Source organism: Leptonychotes weddellii, chromosome 10, assembly GCF_054177405.1.
Source record: "Leptonychotes weddellii isolate Sample4059 chromosome 10, ASM5417740v2, whole genome shotgun sequence".
NCBI classification, from domain to species: domain Eukaryota; kingdom Metazoa; phylum Chordata; class Mammalia; order Carnivora; family Phocidae; genus Leptonychotes; species Leptonychotes weddellii.
The window spans coordinates 13,004,363-13,022,296 of record NC_138378.1 but is presented as its reverse complement, the minus strand read 5'-3'; the positions used below and the strand labels follow the sequence as shown (position 1 = coordinate 13,022,296).

At 54.8% G+C, this 17,934-nt stretch overlaps 1 protein-coding gene across 1 annotated transcript in view; it reads right to left on the bottom strand.

The window, feature by feature from the left end:
* Positions 1-17,934, bottom strand: part of CDH22 (cadherin 22) — a 66,450-nt gene that overhangs the window by 10,423 nt on the left and 38,093 nt on the right. The window contains exon 7 of the mRNA XM_081832656.1: positions 10,610-10,746. Coding sequence (XP_081688782.1) covers positions 10,610-10,746 — 137 coding nt within the window. The remainder of the gene's footprint in view (positions 1-10,609; positions 10,747-17,934) is intronic.

The following is a 17,934-nucleotide window of genomic DNA, read 5'->3' as shown; positions in this document are numbered from 1 at the left end:
TAAAGAACTGGTCAGTTGACAACGGGGCTTCCAAACCTCTGCTCTTTTAAGACCTGATCCTGAGAGGGCAAGACAAGTCCACTGGCTGTAGGTCTTGGCCAGGGTCTTCAGCAAAACCATGACACCCCCACCTGTGAAGTCTTTGAGGTCAAGGTCCCTGCTGTATTAACCCCCGGGTTCCAGCACTGTGGGGTACAGCACAGAGTAAGTTCTAATACATTTGTTGAACGAATGAATGAAGCCTGGAAGAACATGGACGGAAAGAGGCTTGAGTTCCAGGCATGGCTCTGTCCTTGACCCAGTGTTTGGTCCTCCCTCCCTGATGTCCCTTTCCACATTTGGAAAATGAACAGAGCACAGTGATTAAGAGTAAAGTCTCCAAGGCAAGTTGTTCTGATCTCAACTCTGCCACTTAGTAGCTGTGTGGTCTCTGCCAGGTTACTTGGCCTCTCGGTGCCTCTGTTTTCTCACCAGCAACACGGAGCTACTAGTAATGGGTTGGTTAAGAGGAAAGATTGAGTTCCTATCTGCAAAGCATTTTTAAGCTGTGTATACAACACAGAGCAAGTGCTATCTAAGGATTTGTTAAATAAACAGACATCCTTAAGGGTCCTTTCAGCAATGACATCAACTGATTGAAGGATACCTTGTCCCAGCCTGGCCTGTCTGAGCAGCACCTTGAATGTTGGCCTTTTCTGCCCCTTGTCCCCTGGACCTCTTGGGTGCTCACTGGTGCCCTGCTCTCAGCTATCTTAGTCATGAGTTCGTTACCGACAAGTTCTATGCGCCAGCGACCTCAAGGACTGGGAGAGAGGAAGCCACCCCCTTCTAAGCAGGGTGGTTAGGCGTCTAACCTGGCGGGCAGGGAGCTCTTTTGGGGGCAGCCTGGAAGCTTCCAAGCAGCCAGGAACCCCATGAGTTCTGGGAGGAGTGGGGCTGCCTCTTTCTCTGATCAGGGCCGCCCGCCGTGGCCCGCAGCTGCTTGTGTGTTGATAAGGAGAAATGGGATCCGGAGGCAGGGGGAGCCACCTCCTAGGGTCAGGGAAAGGAGGGGGATGAGTCCTTAATTAACGCAGACCCCAGCCCCTCTCTGGAGCTCCCCTTAGCCAGGGGCACCTTATCTTCTCAGCTCACCCAGATCTGCAGCTTCAGTGATTAGAGGGGGCTTTTCTGGGGGGGCGAGAGATCGGAGTCGTGACTGGGAATGCCGGGCAAGCCGTTATTTTTAAGAGTCTGTTGCTGAAGAACTTAAACAGACAGAAGGAGGGTGCGTTTGGGAGGAGGGAAGGTGGGGAGAGTGAGGCCCGCTGCCAGGACCAGGCACCTCTCTCCCCGCTGAGGCAGAGGGAGGGGGCGCAGGGGCCTATGCGCCATGCAGAAGGGCGACCCCAGAGCAGGGCCAGCTCCTCTGAGGGGGACACGCTGCAGGGGGGCCGGGTCCACTGCTGGCGAGAACCCCACTAATGAGCCATTCCTTTACAATCTGTTGGGCCTCTTGTGGCTGCTTTTTTTTTTTTCCCTAGCTTTATTGAGATAGGATTGACAACGTGGTATAAGGTGTGCAATGTATTGATTTTATACGTGTATATATTGTGGGATGTTTCCCACAATCAGGTTAGTTAACACGTCCTTCACCTCACATAATTACCTTTTTGTTGTTGTCCTGCTCCTCTTTTATTTTTTTCGAGGGGGGTGGGGCCGAGGGAGAGAGAGACTCTGAAGCAGGCTCCTCGCCCAGTGCAGAGTCCGACGTGGGGCTCGATCTCATGACCCTGAGATCATGAACTGAGCTGAAACCAAGAGTCAGACGCTTCACCAACTGAGCCACCCAGGCACCCCTCTTACCTCCTTTTTAAAAATGCTACAGGTCACCTCCTGGGAAAGCCCTGAACCCTTTGGCATGGCTGTGGATCCCGGGTCTCAGAGGCGGGGCAGCCGAGTGGGCAGGGAAGGTGTGTGCCTCTATGTTGCCTAGTTACCACCTGCAGAACTGATCCCAGGGACCCCTGGATTTGGGGCCGGCCTGGAATCCGCAGAGCCTTGTGTGCCCATGACATCGCTGTGGCCTCCAGCCTGGCTGCACATTAGAATCGCCTGGGAAGGCTTTGAAACACACTGATGCCCAAGGCGTGGTCACTGAGGTTTTTTAATGGCTGTAGGAATCTAATATGTGGCGGGGGGTTGCCAACCACCGGCAGGTGGGGGAGTCCAACCTGTTATCTTACTTCTGGTGGACTTCCTTTAAACCCCTCCTGATCACAGTTAGCCGCATTTGTGATCACTGCTAATGACTAATTCATAAGTTTACCATCTTAAATGTTTCTGGGATAAAACAAAGACTCCATCAATTAATTAATCTTCACCCTGCGCAGGACTTTCCAATCGATAACAAATTTTCTTATCTATGACCTCATTTGATCCTCAAACAACCTGTAAAGGAGGTCTTGTTAAACCCATTTTGTAGATGAGAAAACTGAGGCCCAGAGAGGGCCAGGACCTTGCCCAGAGCCACAAGGGAGTCAGCGCAGAGCTGGGTTGGGTCCTGGGTCTCCTGCCTCTACGGTCAGTGCTTGGTCTAGATCCGAGGCCAGTAGGCCCTCCTGCTGCCTGGGTATCTGTCCATCCAGCACCAACTACTGCTCGGACCCAGGTCCAAGTGGCCCTTCCCTGACGCCCAGCAGCAGGTGCCCTCTCCCAGGGCTGGGTCCCTCATGGGTCCCAACCCCCCTCTTGGCATCTCAGTTCAGCTGACTGACATGCAAATTAGTTTAATTATTTCTTCTTCTAAAATAAATTATATTTTGCAGTAACTGCAATATGTTGTGTCAGGCAAAATTGCATTCAATATTTTTAAACTAATTGATGCAGCCTTGAGGAAGGCTGATTGACAGCCCAGAGCTGAGCAGGCCTGCAGCCTTAACCGGTTCCTAGATGAAAATTAAATGTGCTTCGGCCTGGGGCTCCCTCTCTGAGCTACCTTGCTAGGAAACCAGGAAGGTGGCAGGTGAAACCCTGGGGGTCTGGGGGCCGAGGAGGTGGGCTGTTCAGTGGGTGCCTGGACCGGGGGCGGGAGCACTGCTGTGCAACGTGGGCAGGTCTCCTACCTTCTCTGGGCCTCGGAGACCCCGACGTATAGCAAATGGCCAGGGGATCGGACTGAGCCGTTTGGAGCTGAGGCTGCTGGGTTTTGCTGACGATTATGAATTGAGTGCCTCCTTTGTGCCAAGGACATAACAGTGAGCAAGACCTATACGGTCTCTCGGTCTCGAGGCAGGGACAGACAGTACTCCAGACTCTGATAAGAGCTAAGAGATAAAAGTTCAAGAGCACGGTGGGTGCAGGGATGTTTTCCCTGGAGTAAGTGACCTTTAGGCTGAGATCCAACTAGGAAGGAATCAGGCGAAGGGGATGGGAGGGAAAGAGTGCCCCAGGGACGGGGGGACAGCATATGCAAACACCCGGGAGGAGAAGAGGAGGAGGCTGTAGATAATGAGACTCTGGATCCCTTCCAAGGAAGACCCCAGCCCCTGGCAGGTACTCACCTGGTATCTCAACCAAACTAGGCTTGGAGGGCTGGGGGCCACTGGGAAGGGAAGAGGAAATGGGAGCTGGCCTGGTGACTCTGTTAAGGGCACTGCTAGGAACGTGCTCCTTCCCAGAAAGACATCAGCAAACACATGCGAGGCATGCGCTGTGGCCCAGGCTCTGTGCTGCCCCCTTCCCTCCTGTCAACCATTGTGGGAGGTGGAGACTAGTATTATTGACATTTTACTGAGGAGGAAACCCGTTCAGAGAGGTAAGGAACTTGCCCAAGGTCTCATAGGGAACAACTAATCAATCTGGGACTCGAACCTGGGTCTGGTTCCAGAGGGGAAGTTTCTAATCATCAGATGGTACTGCCTTTCTTGCCATCTTTAGCCGTCAGAGTCCCACTTGCCTCCACGTCCTAAATGTCCTAACAAATGTCTCTGCCTCCTCCTGGAAGCTCTCCCTGACTGCCTCAGTCCCGGGCCATCAGAATATTAGCCCAAGTCCTACATGCCCACATGCCCATCTGCACGTGATCTTCCAGCTATCTCCCTGGCCTTGTCCCTCACCCCTCTCTTGAGCTCTGCTCCAAGTTTGCTCTGTTCTCACCTTCAGATCTTTGCCCAGATGCCTTCTCAGAGAGCCTCCCCTGATGACCTTCTTTAAATGTGTCCCTTGCCATCCCACCAGACACGCCCTTCCCTGCTTTCTCTCCATAACACTTACCCAATACCCGCTATGTCTTTACTTACTTAACTTGCTCATCACTTGTCTCCCCCACGAGAAAGCAAGCAGAATTTCTATTTTGTTTACTGCTATGTGCGTGGCACATAGTAGATGCTTAATAAAGATTGTCGAATGAATGGATTTCATTGCCTGTGGCATCCCTGACTATGCTGGAATACTGGGGAGCCCACAGGCAGAGACCAATACCTCCTCGGGTGGACTAATTCTGTGGGGGGTGCACCCCCTCCAGGGTCCCTCCATCTGGGCAAGAGTCAAGCTATGTGATGCTGTTCCTGCCTCTCTCCTTGGACTAAGGTTTTCTCATCAGTAAAACAAATGGAGAGAGAGAAGCCCAGAGAGAAGGAGGCAAGGGAGGTTGCAAGAGTGGGAGTGAGAAGTGGGGGGAGGAAGGAGGGACTGGTGGGGAAAGGAGAGATGGAAGGAACAGGAGTGGGGGGGAGGGAGAGAGCTTGGGGGGCAGCTTGAAGGCACCTCCTTCCCACTCACTTGCAGTGGAGGGTGGGCAGCAGAGCGGACCCTCTTCTTCAGTCCCCCCAGCTCCTCCCCTTCCCGAGAGAATTAAATTGCATCCAAACACCAGGCTCTGATTAGAGCTGGCCCGCTGGGCAGGAAGATTTATCATCCCAATTACCTGCCGGCCAAGACAAGCTGGGTGAGCAAGTGGGGGTGCTCCAGGGGAGGGGTGTCAGGGCTGCCAAAAGTGGACTCCTTGCACCCCCTACCCTGTCCTCACTCACCTTTAGTGGGAGCAGGAGGTTTGGGCACCCTTCTCTGTCTCTCTCAGGGCTTTGATTATCTCTTTGGCTTCCCAGGGGAGACCGGAGGCTTCGACTTTGTTGGGGTGGGGGGCGTTGTGTAGTCCTCCAAAGGATAAAGGAGGACTTCGGGGTGAATCAGGGACTCTGGAATGGGGGGTTGGGAGAAAGTTTTCCTTCCTAGGGCTGAGCTGGTCCTGATGTTCTGGGCTGTCCTCTGGAGACCCCATAGACACGACAAAATCTTTATTCCGGTCTGCCTCTGTTAGGTACTCAGGGGGCACAGGATTCCGGGAGTTACCCAGTCTAAGAGGAGCCCAGGCCTGATTTACACACCTCTGGTGATGGGGAGCTCAGTGCCTCTTGAAGCAGCCCCTTCCATGCAGGACTGTGCCAAGCCTCTTCCCCAGATGGCACCACACTCAGCTTCCCTGCCCGTCCTAGCCCTGCCCTGACACCCCCAGCTCCTGTCTAAGCCTGAGGCTTCACCACAGCCTCCCATGTGCCCTCCTGCTCCAGGCCAGCCCCCTCCTGTTCACCCATGAGCCCGAGTGAACACTGGGCCCGCACATCTGACCATGTCACTCTGCTGCTCCAAGACCTGCCTTGGTTCCCTGCTGTCTCCAGCAGATGTCTGGCTCCTCAGAGGACATCGAAAGCCCTTCCTGTAGAGAACCAGTGAGCGTCTGCATGCTCACCTCACCTCGCCTGCTCCAGCCGTCCCGCACCCCAGCCTCTGCCCCCGCCCCAGTCTCCCCATTCTCAGAATGGCCAGTGGACAGCTGAGCTTCTGAGTCTTTCTGCCTCGAGCACCCAAACTCCCTTTCCTCAGCCTTTGAGACCCAATTCAGATGTCCCCTCCTTTGGGAAAGATTTTTGGCCTCCTTCCCCTCTGGGTGGGCAAGTCCTTCCCTGCTCCTCCTGAGGGCCCACTGCCCCCTTCCGCTCTGTGTTGTCACTGGCTGTCGATGTGTCTCTCCCCCGCCTACCTGTGAGCTCCGAGGTCAGTGGCCAAGCCTTGTTTACCACCAGATCCCAGCACCCAGACCGGGATGGGCGGCGAGGAGAGGCCCTCTGGAAACACTAGCTGGGGGTAGACATGTGGGGAGCGGGGGGTGTCCTCGTGGCAACTGAGCACTCTGCGTCTCATCCCACTGCAAGCTCTCACCTCCATCCCTCTTGTCCTCCTAAGGAGCATTGGACTGGGAGTCATAGGGCCTCACTGCTGGACTTGGGCCAGTTGCTTCCCTTCCTTGGGCTTAGTCTCCCCAGCAGTGAAGTGAGGGTGGGGGTGGGGGCTGGAGTCCATCATCTCTGACATTCCTTCTTCCCTCAGATCCTTTTCTCTGACTATGAATCACAAGTACCGTGTGTCAGGAACCATGCTAGTCATTTTACATACACAGATTCTAACGTCCATGACATGAGGTGCTTTATATACAACATTCAGTATGATGTCTGGCACATCGTAAGCTTCAAACAAACAGAAGCTGCTATTATTGTAAAGATATCGTAAATTATAATCTTTGGGGCGTCTGGGTGGCTCAGTCGGTTAAACGTCTGCTTTCAGCTCAGGTCATGATCCCATGGGGATCAGGCCCCATGTTGGGCTCCCTACTCAGCGGAGAGTCTGCTTCTCCCTCTCCCTCTGCTCGTGCTTGCTCTCTCTCGCTCGCTCTCTCTTTCTCAAATAAATAAATAAAAATCTTAAAAAAAATTATTATCTTTACAGCCATCTAACACAGTGCCATTTTACAGATGAGAAAAGTAAGGCAATGAAAGGGGGAGTGACCCGTCCAAGCGCAGACAGCTGGGAACGGTGCAACTGACCCCAGTTTTCACGTGTCACGCCACCCTGCTTTCCTCACTCGGTGGGCCAGCCCTTTTATCCATTCGTTCAGTAAATATTTACACACGCCTACTAAGTGCCAGGCCTGGTATAAATAGCGCAGATGCAGACAAGACTCTGCCCTCGTGGAAGGTACAGCTTCCTGGGGAGAAGAGATTAACTAAATACTCACACAAATACATATATAAATCATGACGAGTGCTCCGTGGTTTGCAGGAAAAACCAGGGTGCTGTAAGACGTACTTGGCCTGGGGTGACCCAGATGGGGAAGCTTCTCGCTAATCTGGTTAACACTTTGCTATTCCTGGCGGCTAGAGACCTGCCCCCTCCCCCACTCCAGACCAGCTTAGGGCCAGACGACCCTGGAGGAGGGGGGCCGGATGCGGCCCCTGGAACGCCCCCCAGCACTGGCCTTCCAAGTCCGCACCCCCAACTCTTTGAAGACTGTCCCTTTACAACTGCCCTTTCCACCGAAGGATTCAGACACAAATTGTACTTTAAATTCAATATCGGTCATTAATATTTCATGATTACAAAACGTTAAAGATAATGTCAGTGGAAGGAGCGTTTGCATGGGCAGAATGGATGACTCAGAAGTTCGGGGAGAGGGGAGCCGCATACTAAGTGGCTGGGGAGTCTTTGAGCTAATCCAGTATGACAGCGGCGGCGGCTCCCGACCCAGTGCAGCCTTCTCCAAGGTGCTCGCCAAGCTCAGCCACTGTGTATAAATATTTCCCCTCTGATTCTTGTCACCTCGGGTTTGTTACGCCCAGAGCAGGCGGGGCCACCGTGACCCCACCAGCATCCTCTGTTTCTGAGGAAGCCAAATGGATGCTTCAGCAGGAGGCCACGGGCAGGCAGAAACCCCTGGCATTGCCCTTGGGGCTCGGACTGGCTGCTAGGAAGCAGGAGGTCTGGGGGTGGAGCCCTGACCCTGTGTGGATTTGCTCCGTGACCTTGGAACCATCGCTGTTCCACCCTGAGCTTTTATTTCCTCTTCTGTAAAGTGGGGATAATAATTTTGCCCTTGTCTTGCAGAGATGGCAAGAAGCTGGAGTCGGTGGATTATTTGTGACACTCCTGGATTCGTGCCTGGCACCAAAAAAACATGACTTGAGGGGCATCTGGGTAAGAGCCGGGCTTTGGAGTCAGACAGGCTGGGGCTGGGAATTTGGACAAATGACTTCACCTCTCATCCATACATTGGGGATAAGGGCAGAACCGACACCTCTTAGGTGGGAAGATTCAACGAGTGAGCTCACTACTGTAAAATGCCTTGCACAGAGTTGGTGCTTGTAGTCAAGTGCACAGAGTCAGGATTGATAGATACCACTAATTGAGCACTTATTAAGTACTAGGCAAGTTCTTTCCATGCATGATCCTATTGAATCCCCCCATTAGCTCTGTGAAGCGGGAGCCATTCGTTTTCTCATTGATTAATACCTGGTGAGGGTTGGGCAGGGGTTGTTGATTGCAGCTCAGGGGGGAGGGTCTCTAGCCCAGTGATCAGTCTCCTTCCAGAGCCTCATCTTCCCCATGGTCGGTTGCTAGGCACTGGTGGGTGGGTGGGTGGGTGGGGGGGCTCAGATTGCAGAGAGTACCCGGGAAAGGGAGCTCACGTGGCCTTGCTGCGGAGGGAACTAGGCAGACTTGCTCCAAATCCCAGCTCTGCCACCGCACATCCTTGGGCAAGTTTCCTCTCCGAGCCTCGATCTTCCCATCAGTAAAGTGGGTGCTGATCGGTTACTGATCATGATTCAATAGAAGTCCACACTAGAAAGCCTCCAGCCCAGAATATGGATGAGGTAAACACTGTAAAATGTTTGTGGGAGAGTCCCCTCCACATCCTTTCTTCTGTGAAATGGCAGCATTATAGACTTTGTATACCACTCTAGCTGCTCTCTGCAAAGAGACCCACTGGGCCAGAAGCACAATGCTTAACCCGAGTGGGACGTCAGGCAGGGTGCCGAGCCGGACATGTGGGGGGAGATGTATCTGTGGGCAGGGAGAGGGGGCTCTCTGCCCAGCAGCCAGGCCAGTCTCCCCTGGCCGCCCAGGGAGCAGGGAGGGAAGGAGTGGGAGCTCTCCTCCCCCCCAGTCCAGCCGCCACTTCCTCTCCAGCCACCTTTGTTACTTTCCTTTCATGCGGTGGAGGAGTGGATTCAAAGGCTCCCGAGTAGCAGGCACTGAGGTTTGAGCCAGCTTTGTATTTTCTTTTAAACTGAAGTTGAAAGAGACGGAGGGAACTTCTGCATAGGGACTTCCTTGGCCCACGGGCCGGTGGGGCCTGCAAAGTGGGAGGGCACCGGCAAGGGGAGGAGGAGGAAGGCTGGTGGGGGGCTCGCAGGGCCAGGAGGGGCTTGGGCCACCACTCCAAGTGCACGCAGGGGCAAGTTTGAATGTCGCCCACCCACGCACCCGAGGCTCAGAGGCTCTGAGTCTCTCTGCTGTCATGACTGCTTACCGGCAGCTCTGCAGGCTCCTGGACGTTGAGAGCCGATGGCAGGGGGTGGGGCTTGGAGACCAGGTCCAGGCAGCATTGCTCTGGTTTTGGAGGAGGCCTGCAGTTGCCACCTCGCCTCTCCTGGGCCTCTGCGAACCCCGTGGTCTCAGCTCCACACCTCCATGGCCTTACTTATCTGGACCCCATGCATAGAGCCTCCCCTCTTTCTCTTGCAGCTTACCCGTGCCTGCTGCACCAAACTGCCCGTGGTGCACGCGCGCACACACACACGCACGCGCACACGCGTGCACAGGCATGCACTCTTCCAGAAAGCCAGGCCAAGCACCTTGAAGTAGTCCCGGACCCCCTCTCTATCTCTTATCTCCACATCAGTCATTCCATCAGAAAATCCCTGGCCCTGCGAGCCCCCCGCCATTTTCAGCCTGTCCCCCAAAGCTGACCACATCTCACTTTCTCCATGGCTGTAGCCCTGGGCCAGGACACGGTCTTGTCTTCCTGCCACTATCACATTTAACTTCCTCCTTCACCCCCCAAAGGATCTATTCTCATGCAGCGGCCAGAGGTATCCTGTCAGGTAATGTCCCTCCTCAGCTCAAATGGTGGCCCTGACCTGTGATTCCCACCTTATTCAGAGTAAAGTCCAAAGAACTTACAACGGCTGATCACTCTGCCCCTCGCCAACCACACTGGTTTCCTTGCCATTCCTCCAATATGCTGGGCAAACTACCACCTCAGGGCCTTTGCATTGGCTGTTCCCTCTGCTTAGAACACTCTTCCCTCGGACATGGGCATGACTTCCTCACTTTCCTAAGGTCTCTGTTGAAATGGCTCCTTCTCAGAGAGGCCTTCTTCTAAGAGGAACAACACCCTCTTCTTCCCAATCCCCTTCCCCGGCTCTCTTCCTTCCCGGTTTCTCACTAGCACTTCACATCATCTGACATATGTACACCTGTTTGCTGATAATCTAGCGCTCCCCCACAAAGACAAGAGCTTTTCTGTCTTGTTCAAGGCTGTATCCTCAGTGTCTGAAACAGGGCTTCGTATGTAGTGGGTGCTCAATAAATGCTGAGGGAAGAAAGTCAGCTTCCAGACCAGCTCTCGCCTTTTGGCTTGGGATCCTTCCCAGGTCTTTGTTCCTCCGCATCAGCTTTTGCCTCCCGCAACCCGGCCATCTGTGCCCGGGTTTCTTTCTCTTTGCCCCGCCTCAGCCCCGCCCATCACACGGCCTTCGCCCCGCCCCAGTATTCGCCCCGCCCCCCGGCTCACCCGCCTCCATGGCCAGCACGGTGATATTGTGCCAGCCCGCCGTCTCGCGGTCCAGCCCCTTGCCCGTCACGATGGCGCCTGTGTCCGCATCGATATCAAAGATCTGGTCTAAATCCGAGTCGCGGTCAATGGCATACCTGAGGGAGGCAGGGTGGGGCTGATTGAAGGTGCCCTGGCGCCAGGTGGAGCCCGTGCCCAAGTCCACCAGCCTTCCCCCACCCCCCAAAAGAGGCATCATCTGCCTGGGAGACACCAGGAGCAGAGAAACCCTTTCCAAGAGAGGAGGGGTGGGAAGGGATGTGGGTTTGCGTCTCTGCTGCACCGGTACCCGCCGTGTGACCACGGGCCACCCTCAACCTTTCTGAGCCTCGGTTTCCTCTGCTGGGTAATGGGGCTAATAATTTGCACCCCACAGTTGTGAGGCTGGAAGTGGGCAAAGTCCCTGGCACTCACTGCATATTCGATTCTTATCTTTCCCTAAGAGCTGACCCTCAAATTGGGCTTGGGAAGGGGGCGGGGCTGGTGGGGGGGCGGGTCGGGGGAACAGAGGGGCGATGAATCATTCAGAGAATGGCGGGCAGGAATTACTCAGAGAACGGCTAACGGCGCCCAGCGCGTCGAACGGAGGAGCAGGCAGAGGGTGGCCCTGGCACGCGCGGGGCGCGGGATCCAGGGCTTGGACGTGTCCTGGGGGGCGGGGGGCGCGAGGGGAATTCTGAGCAGGAGAGAGGGGGTCGGCGTGGAGGCCCCAGCCCGGCCACACGGCTGAGCGAGAGCGGTGGCGAGGGGTCCGGGGCGACGGCCGGCGGCCCCTACCCGCCGGCGCAGCACGCGCGAGCTAATCTGCGGCTTTTCAGTTGCCGCGTGAAAAAGCCCTTTGTTCCGCCTTCTTCCCGGGCCTTTGTGCGGCGGCTCCAGGCCTGAAAGGCCCGTGTCCAACACATGTCTCGGGCGGCGGCCCAGAGAGGCCCCGCCAGCTCCGGCCGCCGCTTCCCCGCGCTGATAACGTGGGCGGGGGCGCCGCCAGGCTGCGCGGCCCACAAAGGCCTCGAATGCCAAGCAAGAGCGCATGCATTGTGCGGCGAGGACAAAGAAGCTTGGCGGGGCGGGGCTCAGCCTGAGCCACCCGGGGCCCTCCCACAGGGAGGAAAGGGATCCTTTCCCCATCTCCTAGAGGGGGAAACTGAGGCCCAGGGAGGCGAGGGCGCCAGAAACGCCCCCTGCTGGAGGCGCAAAGCCCTGAAGCGACCCTACAGTGGGGCTTAGCTGCATTACACCTTCCCTGGGCCTCATTCCTCATCTGTTGAATGGGAATAATGACACCCAGTGGCACTGCCCGCATCTGAGAGTAATCAGAGCTGCGTTTGAATCCCAGGCTACTTACTCCACCTGTGTGACCTTGGACAAGTCACTGGACCTCCCTGGCCTCCATTTGCTTATCTGGAAAAGGGGGTGATCTGTACTCCCTCACACTGGTGTGGGTTAGAGGAGCTAATTCATGAGTCTGGGCATAGGCATACGTGACATCCCTTATTCTTTTCATAGTTACTGGGGTGGAGGCAAAGATGGTGAAAGCTACGGCCAACTGTAAAAGGCTGTGTGTATGGGTATGGTGGGCATTACCGCCAGTTTCCTGAGCTCCCATCAACTCTCCTCCCTGTCCCTAAGCTGCTAAGCCCACATCCCCCTTGCCCCTGACCAACCTGGGGCCTCCTGACCTGGGCAAAAGTGTATGGGGGGCTTCAGACCCAAGATGATACTTCCTTCCACTGGCACAGCACTTAGTAATTTGTAGCCTGCTTTTCCTTTAGCCATTCCTCCCTGCATTTCTTTATGCTTAGACATTAACTGAGTGCCTTCTCTGTTCTGCTCTGTGCTAGGTCCCGGGGATAAAAGGGCAAATGAGACAGATGAGGTCCCTGCCTGGCATCCTGTGAAGCTGATGGGATCTTCCCTGTTTTGCAGATGAAGACACTGAGGCTCAGAAAGGAAACTTGCTAAGCGTAGGACTGCCAAGTGTGGTTGAGCAGGTTGTATCCTGCACAAAGGTACCAACCAGGCTGAAGGGGTGAAATGGGGTTAAAGTCTAACCAGTGTTCAGCTTGCCATGTGTCCTAGCTGAGGGAGGATCTCCTCAAAAGGGATCTTTTTCTTATTTATGCAAAGATGCCCTGTGGGCTAGTGATGACCCTGCTCAAAACTGCACAGGAACTGTCACAGAATTGGTATTTGTACCCAAATTTGGGACTCTCTACCCAGAGTTCTTTTTTAGCTCATTGAACCACCCAAAGCTGCAAAGCATGGAGCCTCAGATCCTCTTTGTCCCCAGCCTGGGCCTGTCAGATGTTTGGGTCCAAAGGAGGTAGAACCAGGCTCCGAGTGTCAGCTCGGCTGGAAGGAACCTCCCCGATTCTCCTGGGAGAATGGAGTCCAGGAGAGGGCCAGGGCCTGACACAGCCTGGGGCTCCTGAACACTGGGTCAGGCCTGGGCATGAGGCAGAGCTTGTGGGAGGATGCCTGCCATCTTCTTGCTTCTCCCGTTCCTGCTTAGAACTCCCTTGTCTTTTCTCTCCTCCCAGTTTTTCTCTTCTGTTCCCTCCTGGAGGGGAAGGCGGGGAGCTGAATCTAAGTGGAGGCAGCTGTTCCCAAGGCCATGGGGCGGGCCGCAGGGACCTGCCATTAACCAGCAAAAGACTTGGGGCTGCAGGTCAGTGTGGCTGGCTGAGCCCCGGTGGTTTTGTTGCAGCTCAGGAAGCCAGCCAGTGAGTGGGAGGGAGGGGTGGAGGGGCGCGGCATGAAGCAAAGAGCGTGGCCTGGCAAACATGGGGGGCGGGAGAGGGGAGGCTTATGGACCTCACGTGTAGGTGCATGAGTTGTGCGTCTGGTCGGTGTTGTGGGCGGAAAGTGTGTGTGTGTGTGTGTGTGTGTGTGTGTATGTGTGACCTGAATATGTGAGTGGTGTGCATGTGTGTCTGTGTGTGTGGTCCTGCTTTGCTGTTGGAAAAGCTAAGGCTCAAGAGGCAGCTGCTTAGGCCTAGGTATGGATCCAAGTCCACAATGCCCCTGATAAGTCACTTCAATCTTTGAACTTTAATTTTGAGCAAAATGGAGATGATAATCCTACCTTGCAAGTTGCTGGGAGGATTAAATGCCTAGCTGGGGGATAAGGTGCCTAGCTGAGCTCCAGGAAAATTACTCCATGAGAGAGAATGATTGTTATTCTAATTATTATTCAGAAACGTCTGGTAAGGGGGACAGGGGAGGCCCTCCAACCGGTGTGTGGTCTGTGTGCCCCCGGGGGTGGGAGGCCCCATGTGCTGACAGCGGACGTTGCAGTATCTCCAGCAGGCTGAGAAGGGTGGGAGGCAGCTGTGGATCTAGAAGGTCCGGCTCCTCATTCAGTCAGCCAGGACCTGGACGGCAGGGAGGGGAACCGGAGCCTGTGCGGGTGGAGTGCAGACAGAGTGTGGGTAGCTGTCAGCTAGTGTGTGGTGCGTGTGTGTGCATGTCTGTGCATGGGTGCAAGGGAGGACCCAGAATGATGGTCAGGAGCGCGGATCTGGTGCCCATCTGCCTGTTTGAAACCTAGCTGTGTGGCCTTGGGTAAATCACTTGATCTCTCTGTTCTTGGGTTTCCTCCTCTTAAAAATGGAGATAATAACAATACTTACCTTACTGAGCAGCTCCGAGGGTTGGACAAGTAGCTACCCGTGGAACACTTCAGGCAGTGCTGGGCGCCTGCCGCATGACCTGTGGATTTGCTCTGACTTTTTTTGCCAGCAAGACTTCGTGCCAGGCCTGCAGAAGGCCTTTACGTGCATGAGCTCCTCCCATCTTCCCAGGCACTGTTATCACCCCCATTTCACAGATGAGGGGACTGGGCTAAGAGAAGCCAGGTGCCTTGCCCTGGGTCAAAAGGGCTGGTTAGTGGACACCCAGGTCTGTGCAGGGCCTCGTCTAAGGGCACCCTCCTGAGGGCCAGCCTGGCACACCTGCACTCGGACACACTCCAACTGCACAAAGTGCTGCCGTTGTCAAGGTTAGGGTGGGGGATGTGGGGAGGGTCCTGCTTCCTGGCCTGGCCTGGTGCACTATGTGGGTTTTGTCCGCATCAATATGTGCACACAGCGCACGCACAGGCATGAGAGATACGGAAGGCAACAGGCTCCTGCACATGTGCAGCCTTCCCAGGGCTCCCTTGTGGAGGCTCATGTACACATGCGCACAGCAGGCTGAATGATGCAGCCCCCACCTGAGCTACTAGACGAAGAGTCTCTTCAGATGCAGAAGGGGCTCCCCTCCCCCCCACCAGGGATTCCTCTCTGCTCACTCCACCCCATCTGCGATTCTTTCTACATACCTGCCCTCCCCCACACAAGCTTAAGACACACACTCAAAGCCCAAACATGATGCCTGGGAATTTGTACGTGATTAGTACAAGTTGCAGATTGAAGGGTAGAAATGGGTGTACAGGCCACAAGGGAAATGTTTAATGTTCATTTCCTGAGGGCCTACCATGTGCCAAACAAGACTCCCTCCAACCCTGCGAGCGCCGAGCACAGAACCTAGTAGAATACAGTAGGCATTTAATACCTAATTTTTGAATAAATGAATGAGGCAGGTACTATCATGATGCCCATTCTAGAGATGGGAAAACTGAGGCTTGCAGTAGGTCCAGTGATCTTCCCATGGTTCTACAACTGAGCTGAGATTCCAACCCAAGTCTTCTTTGATTCCAGAGCCCATGTACTTTCTGCTGCACCCCACTGTGGAGTGCTGGGAGGAAATGAGGTGTTTGCTCCCACTGGTCCAGTGTGGGCTTTGCTGGTTTTGATGTTCGAAGAAGACTCACCACGGTGTAGGGCTATGCTGGGCTGATCAAGGGCCTGACTATCTGCAAGGCTGCCTAACCCAGAGATGGGCCCATCTGAGCACTCTCTTCCCTCCCTCCAAAGCTTCCAAGGCTTCCCATTGCCTAAGCATGGAGTCCCGCTTCTCCACCTGACATTCAAGTCCTTCCCAGCCTGGCCCAAGTGCCCCTCTGTCCTCATCTCTGCCCACCTTGACATGAGCTCATCCAGCTGATCATCCTGCTGCTGAACTTAACCTCCTGAATCCATGACTCTATTCCTGCTTCCCGGCCCTTACCATCACTTCAACCTGGAGCATCCTCTCCCTGTTCCAACCTCACCTCCTCAGCCTTGCTTGGGGGCCATATGCAGAAGCCTGTGCTCATTCCCCTCGGTGGTGCATTGAGTCCTCGCCCCTCCTTGGAGTTCTGTAGTCCTCAAGCCCCGGCCTCAGCCCAAGACCACTCGACTTAGATCTGTCACTAGATGCCTTCACATCGGGGCCTAGCCTTCCTGTCAGCCTATGTCTGATTCATCTCTGTGCCTTATGCACAGGGGAGGACACCTAACCACAGAGAGAGTAAGAAGCTGGGGTAAAATAACAGGAGGCTGAACTCAGGAAGCAGACAATCATGGGTTAAATCATTCCTCCCCCCTTCAAGCTGAATGACACTGGCAGAGTCACTTCTCCTCTCTGACCTTCAGTTTCTTCATCTGTAAACTACGTATGATACCTCCTGAGGGGGAAATGCAACAAGATGAGGCACTTTCCACTCTCCCCAGTGCAGGAACTCAGAAAACCGCTCTGCATATCTGCATCTCTGTATTTCCCAGGTGCCTAGATTTTACCTATAAAATCTCTGAGGATACCACTTAATGTCTTCATCTCCAGGAACACACCAAGCTGCCCCTGCCCCAGGACCTTTGCACTTGCTGTTCCCGCTACCCGGAATGCTCTTCCTCACATCTTTGCAAGTTGGCTCTCACTTTATCATTCTGATCTCAGCTCATCTGTCAACTCCTGGACTACTGGATCCATAGTAGCCCCTGTTGCCCCAATCCTTATCCTATTACCCTGTTTAACTCCTTCATAGCTCTTATCAGCACGATGACTGTCTCTCCCCAGGAGAAGGCAAACTCTCTGTGGGCAGGGATGAGGTCTTATTACCACTGTTTCCCCCTTGACTCAATGTGTAGGTGCTGACTGAGTCCACGACCCTGCGAACCCAGGAGCTGAGGATGCAAGCTGGGCTCTGGGCAGCACATGTGCCCCATGAGGAGCCCTTCTGTCTCTCAGTGGCCCCTCACTGGCCTCCTATTTCCGCGTCTGTCCCCTGCAGAGAGGGCGCTCATCCCCAGCTCTGCCCTTGGCTGAGTCATCTTCCTGTCCCCAGGCCTGGCTCCCGGAGGATGAGGAGGAGTTGGGTAAATGTTTGTGGTGTTAAATTGGACCTGTCGCAAGCTCCTCATGGCCTCCACATCTGAGGAGCCCCAGGGAAGGGGCCAGCAAAGAGAGATGAAAGAAGGTGAGAAGCTGGTTTCAAAGTTGGCCCTTTCAGTGTAGATAAAAGCCGGAGGGAAGGGAAGCCAACAGAGGGAGCAGAGAGAAGACTGAGAGGGGGTGTGAGCGCGACAGTGCAGGGGAGGGGAGCAGGCAGGCAGGAGCACTAACCTGGGAGGCGAGGACTCAGCTCCTACTCTTGGCTCTCAACTCCCCAAGAGAGCCCAGGGACACCTCCTCCCCTCCCTGGGCCTCGGTTTCCTCACACACATGGGTGATAATCCCTTCCTGGAGAGAGAGAGGTCTGTGGCCCAGCCAGAGGCTAGGGGGCTGCTGACAGACTGTCCCGACAGCCTGAGTGGAAGGGCGGCAGAGGAGCTCAGAGGCAGTGGGACGGTTTGGACAGTGAGGAGGGCAGAGGCAACCCCGGGCCCTCTGGCTCTCTGGCCTGAGTCTGAGCTCCTCAGCTTGCCCTGAGGCCTGCCAGACTTCACTTTTGCTGCCTCATCTCCCTCAGTCCACTGTAGCCATCACGGTCTGCTCTTCTCCAGGCACAGCTACCTCGGCCTCCATATGCCTGCACAAGCTGTTCCTCTGCCTGGAATGCCCTTCACCTCGTATGTACACCTGACCATAGCCAGGTACCACCTCAGTTCATTTCCTGCCTCCTCCAGGAAGTCTTTTAAGACCCCTGAGGGTATTTCCCAGTCTGAGAGCCTGTAGGCAGTTAGGCAGGCATCTCTCTGTCGTCACCCAGGGCTGCCATGTAAGATTGCACATGCTGTGCACTGTACAACTCAGAGAACCATTCACATAGATGATGAGGGGAACGTTACCCATCTGGAACCATGTAATGCATAGATCCTCAAATTAACTTCCCTTTTCCCTCTCTTCAGTGCTCAGCACAGAGCCTGGCACATAGTTGGTTCTGGGATTACTTACTGATTATGTCCAGCGGTTTCAGGGAGGAAGAG